Consider the following 10,120-nt stretch of genomic DNA (forward strand, 5'->3'; position numbering starts at 1 on the left):
TTACAAGAAGGAAAAGTATTTGGTTTTGGTTATCTATCGTCAATGAATATTCATTTTTGACCAAAGATGAAAAGTATTTGGTTTTGGCTATCTATCCTCAGTGAATATTCATTTTTTTTTTTACAATGAAGAAAAGTATTTGGTTTTGGCTATCTAATTTCAATGAATATTAATTTTTTTTTACAATCAGGAAAAGTATTTGGGTTTGGTAAGTTTTCCTGTATAATCTGGTGTGAAGTTTTGGAAATAAATCGATCAGTGAAACTTTGTTAGAAACTTCAACCTTTGCAATTAATCAAATCATAAACTTTTGAATAATTGTCATTTCATTGAAAAAAAGCAATATAAGTTAAAGCAAATCCTTCGGGCAAGCCCTGTGAGAGCTGACAACTAAAACAATATAGAAAAAATTGTCCACATGTCGACAATTTCTTTTTGTTATTTTATGTCAAAGAATATTGAAATAAAAAGATTTGTCATTTTAAGTCAAACAATATTGACATAAAAAGATTTGTCATTTTAAGTCAAACAATACTGACATAAAAAGATTTGTCCTTTTAAGTCAAACAATATTGACATAAAAAGATTTGCCATTTTATGTCAAGCAATACTGACATATAAAGATTTTAAGTCTTTCAATTCTATTAAACTTTCAAGAAAGAGAAATAAACGAATGTTCATTTCCCTTATCAGGAAAAAATCCTGTCTATTATCCATAATATTTTAGACTGCATTTTATTAAGAAAGCCTTCATCAAAACCTACAACATATTTCATTCTTTTTTTTCATGCTAACCTAAATCATTTCACTAAAAAAAAAAAACACACTTTAAAAGCCAATTATTAAAAAAAATGACTAAATAAAGAAAGCAAAAGAGCAGAGACACAACTGTCGAAATCAATCTTTGGCCCCTTGGAATTATAAAGAAGCACTATGCTATTGCAGAGCAAGGATATATTTTTTTGCGGTGGAGTTGTCATGACGATAACAAAGTTGCCCAAAAACAGGTACGATAATTGCAAATGAAAAGTTATAAGGAGAAAGAGTGATTGAGAAGGTATGTGGCTGCTATTATGGCATCAATGGACTTTCCTGTCAGCAGAGAGAGAGAGAGAGAGAGAGAATCTTTCTTTTGACCACTGGGGAGAGAGAGAGAGAGAGAAAGAGAGAGATAACTGCTATTATCTTCCTATTGACCACTGGAGAGAGAGAGAGAAAGAGATATCTTCCTTTTGGCCACTGGAGAGAGAGAGAGAGAGAGAGAGAGAGAGAGAGAGAGAGAGAGAGAAACGCACTAAGCGGATGCTAATGCATTTATTTTGACAGATGACAGCACACAGTCTTCCGGATCTTCCCATACCATACCGTACAAAGGCACCGAATTGACGAGGACAGGATTTCGGCGAATTATATTTTAGGACCAGAATGGCTACTGCACATTCAAGATGCTTTTAGGAGCGGGTCCTAATACACGGGGACTTAGCCGCCTCCGTGGTTATATTTTTAACGGTGGTCTGCTCAAATTCGCCACCTGGCACTTTGCTAGTAAGGCAGAGGAGGAAGCTTTGTCTCATATGAGCAACATGGTTTAGGTTTAAAATAATCATAGTTGAAATCGTGTATGAATATGCATTATATATATATAAATATATATTTGTGTATGTTTATATTTGTATATGTGTATCTATAAATGTTTCAATTTCCTTTCTCAGCATCTGCCTTTATCTATACACGCATCACGTTCCAAATATACGTGTATATATATATATATATTAATATATTATTATATATTATATATAATATTATATATTATAATGGTAATAATATATGTATATAAATACATACATGTATATATATATATATATATATTAATATATATATATATATATATATATCTATATATATATATATATATATATATATATATATATATATATACATATAATATAATATATATATATACATACATATATATATATATATATATATATATATATAATATATATATATGAATAATTGATTATCACATCACCGTGATTCATATAAATTATTCGAGCTACAAATGTCCTTCAATATCTAATTCGCTCTACCTCGGAATTGATATATTTTCATATATGTAAACCAAAGGGGAATTTTTTAGTTGATAATAATATCGTCCCCTCATGGGATCGAACCACCGTCCAGCGGACAAGGATGAAATCAGGACGACAGTGGCGTTAACCAACGAAATTATTATCAACTAAAAAATTACCCTTCGGTTTACATATATGAAAATATATCAATTCCGAGGTAGAGCGAATTAGATATTAAAGGATATTTGTAGTTCGAATAATATACATACATACATACATACATATATATATTATATATATATATATATATATATATATATATACCATATATATATATATAATATATATATATATATATATTTATACATATATATATATATTATATATATATATATATATATATATATATATATATATATATATATATATATATATATATATATAACATACGTATCCGTATATTTGGAACGTGATGCGTGCATAAATAAATAAATAACTAAATAAATAAATAAATAAATAAATAAATAAATAAATAAATATGTATATATATATATATATATATATATATATATATCATATATACATGTACATATATATGTATATATGAATTCAGACGTAAGTAGTAACCCCACCCCCCCAAATAAAAACCAATTAGTTTGCTTAATTTTTGCAGTTCTACCGTAAACTACTGACACGGAAAATGTGTGTATCTCATATGTTATATGTATGTATATTTATGCATACACACACACACGCGCCCATCTATAAGTATATGGAAGTGATTTTATCAAATTAACTTTACAGAGGATCCCTTACCCACGCAAGTTAAATGGTCTCAGCTTTGAACAATAAAACACTTATTCTCTCTCTTTCTCTTTCTCTCTCGACTCGTTAACCCTTCTTCACAGCACATACATTTCCCAACGAAATTTATTTTCCAACATTAAATCGTGCTCAGCGTGTGGTACGAAACACGTGCCGAGAACAAGAAAAAGAAGAATTGGAGGAGAAGAACAAGAAAAAAGAAGGGAGGAAGAAGAACAAGAAGAAAAGAGGAGAAATCAAGACATATTTCTTTTCGAGTCTTGGACATTTTTGTTGTGACGTCAGTAAGTATTGTCGTCAATACAGATTAAAAAAAAATTTCTTTGCTTGTTTACCTGTTGCTTAATTGTTTACGAATTTCCTTATCCACCCATCTAATAAACAAAATTGTCTTGAACTATTTTCACTATTATCATGAGTATCATAAATACTACTACTACTCTTGCTACTACTATAATAGTTCGGGTTAGAAACCCTAGGATCGATCTCGATTAGAGATATGAATTTATTATTACGATTATCATTATTACAATTGTTATTCTTATTATTATATCTTCATGATCATGATACAGTGTGATTTTATTTTTTATTTCTGTATTTGAAATCTGTAAGCTAATACAGTGACAAACAGCTGAGAGAGAGAGAGAGAGAGAGAGAGAGAGAGAGAGAGAGAGAGAGAGAGAGAGACTGTTTACAACGAACAACTGAAGTGGAAAGTAGACCAACAAATAGTCAAACTGAAGGAAATGAAGAAAGGTCAGTTAGCGAAGAGAAGGGATAACAGACACGAGGAGATAAGAGACAGATAAAACAGAAAGAGGCAAAAGAGTGTCTAAAGAACAAGAGAAGGAGGGGGAGAAACGGAGAAAAATAAATGACCTATGGCGGGAAAGAAAGAAAGAGATAGTGGAAAGAACAAGAAAATCAGGAAGAGAGAGAGAGAGAGAGAGAGAGAGAGAGAGAGAGAGAGAGAGAAAAAATCATGGAGAGAGAGAGATAGTGGAAAGAAAAGAAAATCATGAAGAGAGAGAGAGAGAGAGAGAGAGAGAGAGAGAGAGAGAGAGAGCTCTTCTTCTGCAGTGGGTGAATAACAAACACAGACAATGTCTCTCTGTTAAGGCGTGTGCCTCTCAGTTGACTCCGGTGTCCTGAAATACGCATTACTTTGTCCTATTAATATGGTTTAACATTACAAGTAATGTAAAGAGAATTGCAATATCAATAACTTAGAGAGAAAGGGAGAGAGAAATTATACTGACAAACTCTCACGTCTATTGACTGCCACCCCAGAAATGGAGAGCTCGTGAAGAACATATTAATGAAATATAAAGAGAGAGAGAGAGAGAGAGAGAGAGAGAGAGAGAGAGAGAGAGAGAGAGAAGGGAGGCGGAGAGGGTTATGGGCCCGGGGTAGGAGGTAAAATCACCCTCTATTCAGCTCATGAAATAGATAATTTGAGTAATGTGAGGAGATCCTTTGAAGGAGCAAAGAAGGATCCTCCTCACCGCCTCCCTGCACCCCCTCCCCCCAACCCCCCTCCCCAAACCTCTTCAGACTACAGTCTCCAGATCAATCGAATTCGAAGGACTTCGAGTTTCGACTATTGCTTGGCGCAATAATTATGGACAGTCGTTATCTTGTAAAGAGAAGCAAAATTCGGTGCATTAGTGCAATGATCTGAATCAAGAAGAAGAAGTAGAGGGAGGTTGAAATATGTAAAAGGTAAACAAAGACTGACTTACCAAGGAGGGAGAGGAGGAGGAAGATGAGGAGGAGAGGAGGAGAGGATGTGCCGACAGCACGGCAAGTAAAATAAACGATCTGGCAACCAGCATCGAGTTCCTCATCCAACATCGGCCGGGTAGGTTATAAATGCCGGTTGCATGCGGATGACAACACTCACCCTCAAGCCTTCACCAGCTTAAGAAGCAAGAGTTGAACTCGCTAGATATTTCTTATGCATCTTCGCATTACGAACTGTCATAACTCTTGACTGGATTACGAAACGTCGCCCTGTGTTTTGTGACGCTCCAACAGTGTTTACGAGAAACATTACACTTTTGTGCCGAGTGGATTAATACAAAGTGCAACGCCCTTTTCATCTTAGGCAAAGGATTAACTCTGCGTCTTTCTTGAAGACTCCACCAAACTGACAGGATGAAGACAGACGACAAGACGGTCAACTGTCCCCTCCGAGTGGCGGTTCTGGGCAGCAGTCAAGTTGGCAAATCTGCCCTCACCGTCCGGTATCTCACGAAGCGCTTTATTGGAGAATACAGATCAGACACAGGTGAGGAAAAATGATTGGTGATTGTCGCCGCTCTGCCGTTTTCTGTGTTGTGAAATCGTGCATCTCTCTCTCTCTCTCTTCTTTAGTTACCCAAGACCTGTTGCTTGTCACTTATTGCTTTTTCGTGTCTTTACTCCAACTTTTATTTTTATTTATTTTTATTTTTCACTTCCTTTATGTGAGGTTTATTCATAGGTTTCACATTTTGCTTTCTGTTTCTTCTTTGAGATATTATCCTTCCGTGGATATCACTGCATTATCTCTTCACAATACTAAACTACTATATCATGAATACTGACCACTGCTGATATTGCTTTACTACCTACTCCTAAAATATATCAGAGAAATCATTACGCACGTCAGTGGTGACATAGCATAATATTTACAAAAAAAACTTCTATAACATTTTTTTAAATATAAATACAAATTTTACATTATTATCCAACATTCAATAACTTCAGACCCATTTGTGATAGTTGGAAAATGTTGCAATGTTTCCTGTCCACCAGCAAAAACTAATGTTGCCATTTCTTTTGCCCAACAGACATGCTGTACAAGTGCGTCCTTCAGATAGACGGCGCCAACCAACCCGTAGAGATCATGGACACATCAGCCACCACCAGTGATGAGGCGTCCGACGCCCACCTCCTTTGGGCGGAGGCCTTCGTCATCGTCTACTCAGTATCAGACAGAGATTCCTACCTCCACGCCGAAAGCACGTTGAAGGTAATTATTGTTCATTACCTATTGTCTGTTGGTTGAGGTCGTCTTGATATCATTTTGAAGTGTAGCCACTTGCTATTTTCTTATAAAAAGCTTTGTGGCGTTTTTTCCCCTTAGAATTATCACTAGACAATAAATAAATAAAAAAAAATCATACCACACTGATAACGAAAGCTCAGAAGTCAGCCAAAACATGAAGCAAAATAACGGTAATCTAATCCTTCTTCTTCTCTTTCTTCCGCAGGAACTCACCTCCAGAAGACCAACGGCGAACATCCTACTGCTTGGAAACAAGAACGACCTGGGACACCTACGGGAAGTCGAGGAGTTGGAGGCGCAGTCCCTGGCCTTCGCCTACGCAGCCCGATTCACGGAGGTCTCCACGGCGGAGAGCTGCATCGCCGTCACCGACGCCCTCGACAGTTTCCTGAAGGAGGTGAAGTCCCAGAGACAGTGCAGCAACGGCCACACCCTCAGCACGGGGTCGCCGAAGCAGAGGAAGCTCTCCGTCAGCAGGATGCTCGGTTCCCTCATCGGGCGGCATTCGCCTCCCCCCCAGCACATCACCGAACTCATCATCCTGGACAAGGAGGAGAGAAGCAAGTTGGTTCGATGCAGTCGGCAGATTTAGCTCATCCGATGCTGAGACCGTCTTCAGCGCTCTCTCTCTCACTCTCTCTCTCTCCGAAGTCAGCGATTTCCGCAAAACATGAAAGCAAACTGAAAGACATATTTAAACGGGAGAAGCATCGTCACTTGTCCAAGTGGGCGAACAGCAGTCAAAACAAATCGATGTTGCTTTGTTGGATGTTCGACGAATCTTCATATCGGTGTTTATATGTGATACATCTCTACCATTATTGTATACAGAATCACTCTCGGGATAGGGAGGACTTCAACTTCACCGCCACTTCATCGCGAATAAGTTAGAAAGAAATTCCGATGGGAATCTACAAGGTGAAAAGAAGAAGAAGAAAAGAAGAAGAAGAAGGAAAATAGGTTACCTTTTGAGGTCACGCTGCCTAAAAGGTCTTCGTCATATTGGTCATATTTCTGAAGTTTTTTTTTTTTTTTTTTTTTTTTTTTTCATCTCGAAGAGATGATTTCTTACAATAATGTATCTCCTTCTGTGATATTAGGGTTAGTATGTTTATGTTATATGTATTTTTTATAATTTATTTCGTTTCCTATATAAAAGACACAATGATATTCATTTCTTTCATTTCATTCCGATAATCTCTATATATGCCTTAATACCGAAGCAAAAGCAGAGATGGATTCCTAAAAAAAAATAAAATAAAAATAAACTAAAAAAAATAATTTCATACAAATAAATGGAAAAGCTCTTTTGTCTTTAGACTGAAAGATAAGATTAGCATGAAAAAGATCAGCATAAAAAAATGAAGACCAGATAAATAACTACCTATAAAATTGGGTAAAGTAAACAGAATTACCTATGAATAAAATCTATCTAAATATTCGTAAAACAAATTAATATTAAAAGTAACGTATAAAAAAGATACTTCGCATCCGGATTGCAGGCAAACATTGGTAATGTACCTGGCCATAATGCACAAGCAATATATCTTGACAAATAATATTAACATGAAAAGGAACTGTGATTAAAACCGTATATGCCAGGCAAAGATACTGATGGCAAAACACACGAGCTAGTTACGTAAATAAAAACAAACCTTTACAAATGAGAAACCCTGAGGAGAAATTAATAAAATACAGGTAGAATACATTATTGATCTGAATAAGATACTAAATACCAACATTAAAATATAAATAACCTTTCAAAAAGGCTAAATGAAGATTTGCTAAACAATTTTCTCCCCACCATCTCTCTCTCTCTCTCTCTCTCTCTCTCTCTCTCTCTCTCTCTCTCTCTTAAACATTTATATTAACATAAATACACACACTTCATGAAATGGCACCTGGCAGACGTGAGAATGAAAATAAAGTTTTACATTTATTTGATATAAGTGATAAGTTCGTCATTAAGCACTACACTTATTGATAATACACAAAAGTAATATCAGTAACTTAGCACAGGATTATTCTAAAGGCCGTCAAACACAATTGACATGAACATAAACGGGCCGCCTCCTCTTTGAAGAAGAAGAAGAAGAAGAAGAAGAAGAATGATAATTCGTCTCAAGACCTCAAGGCATCGCAGGAATCTGGAGGTATTTCTGTACCTCGACCCCTAAAGTTTCAACTCAATGAGATAGGATTTTCAAGTAGTTCTCGAGGCTCGAGGTCCATCTTGGTATTGCTTGAGAACACTACCAACCTGTGACGTCATAATTATAACACTGAGCGTTCACAGAATGGACAAGTTTGTCTTTCCATTTTTTTTTATGATTTGCTATATATCATTTTTCTGTTATGAATAGGAACAGATGTTACTATAAAATTATGTATATCGGTGTAGATAACCACGGTCATTGCGACACCAGTCTGCAGTGGCCATGGGCAGATTACTGAACCAGAGCCCGTGCTAACACGAGACCAAATAAATCGGCAATTCTAGAACTATGAAGTTCAGTGACTTTCTTTCCCTATACTCATTAGCTTCGGAACTCTCTCCATGCCTCCGTTTATTCAGACTTTCATATTTGAAAAGGCTGAAGGTTTCTCGCTCTCTTTTGTCGGTGGGCTAGAACCTTCTTCCCCCAACCCTAAACCAGCTCTCCCCACCGTTTTGTCTACGGATTTGGGCAAGATAAAGACAGGAGTTTGCCCTTCTTCTTGAGTCTGAAACGTTGAAATAAAAATAAAATGAAATCAAAACAATTCTCGAATACTCAAGCAGCTACAGGAACGCGCATCAGACATCTGGCGTTACAGATACGAGGGTCATCACATCAAGCCTTTAAATATATCTCAAAGGACGGTAAACATTAACTTAGCTTGTTGAAATTAAATAATCTTGGATAAGAAATAAAACATGAACTATTACGAATGAAAGAATGTCCAGGAAGTATACGATGCGGTTATAGGTGTGGAAATTTATACACAGGAGTTTCATCCACGATACAGCTGTTGAAGAATGAGTGTGGCAGTGACCTTTTCTTGTGTTTCTCTAGTGCCACTCTTTATTAGGATAAAACCCCTTTTTTTGTGATGCACAAAAAGGCGTTAAAAAGGAAACATAACAACTAGCCATAAATATTCGAATTATGAAGAATTAGGGAAAAAATAATGAATAAACTAATAAAGAATAGAAGCCACAGTAGCTGCTGCTTATTCTGTTTACCTTTAGTGCCAATGAACTTTGGTGCGTAACGCCAGAGAATTCTTATCCTGAACTAATCAATCAATACGGCTCTGGTTACGCAGAAATATGGGCGTAAAGTATTAAATGACCAGACCCTTTCTGTCAATATACAAGAATGGAGTGGATGGGTATGTGTATATGTGTGTGAGAGAGAGAGAGAAGAGAGAGAGAGAGAGAGAGAATTATTACAAAGCAGCATATGGGAGAACTGGAAGTATGAATGTACGAAGGAATTATAAGCAGGACGAAAAAATTTGTATATACTTGCCCATGAGTTATTCTAAGAAAGAGAGAGAGAGAGAGAGAGAGAGAGAGAGAGAGAGAGAGAGAGAGAGAGAGAGAGAGAATAAGTGGCGACAGATATTACTAACAAAGAAAGCCAGCAAAATCTGCGACTTCAGCAGTTTGTTGTATGACAAGAAAAGGTTACTAACACGAGGAACCTACAGTTTGAAGTGGAATCCGAACCACATCCCGTCGAAGCAACAAGGCAATGAACAAAGGCACAAGCTGCAAGTAAGTGGAACTGCTGCAAGTCATAGGCACAGGTTTCTATGGCAAACTGTACGCGCTTGAACGGCTTCCTTTGGGCGGAGCTAAAGGTACTTTCCATCCGCTCCCTAGTGATAATTCCTTCAGAGCTGTTCAACTTCTTTAACTTTAACTAGCCCCAGTTTCACGTCTTCTTTAAGAACTAACCCTTATGGCAAGACCTTGGTGAGTCTGGAGTTGCTACTCAGAAGTATAATAATAATAATAATAATAATAATAATAATAATAATAATAATAATAATAATAATAATAATAATAATTATCTGTCATTTTTCTTCACGATATTCTATCACAAAATTAATCACTGGAAAAACAGTTTTACTTGAGGCAAACTGTAATTAATTTTATTTAGATCATTAATAAACGAAAGAA

General features: G+C 36.0%; 1 protein-coding gene across 1 annotated transcript; it reads left to right on the top strand.

The window, feature by feature from the left end:
- The first annotated feature begins 4,775 nt into the window (after positions 1-4,775).
- On the top strand, positions 4,776-7,119 carry LOC135204117 (ras-related and estrogen-regulated growth inhibitor-like protein). The gene is made up of 3 exons (XM_064234120.1): positions 4,776-5,187; positions 5,732-5,913; positions 6,155-7,119. Exons 1-3 carry the CDS (start codon positions 5,055-5,057, stop codon positions 6,539-6,541), a joined length of 702 nt encoding a protein of 233 aa, XP_064090190.1. The 5' UTR covers positions 4,776-5,054; the 3' UTR covers positions 6,542-7,119.
- The last annotated feature ends 3,001 nt before the right edge of the window (positions 7,120-10,120 follow it).

This window comes from Macrobrachium nipponense, chromosome 44 (assembly GCF_015104395.2).
Source record: "Macrobrachium nipponense isolate FS-2020 chromosome 44, ASM1510439v2, whole genome shotgun sequence".
NCBI classification, from domain to species: Eukaryota; Metazoa; Arthropoda; class Malacostraca; order Decapoda; family Palaemonidae; genus Macrobrachium; species Macrobrachium nipponense.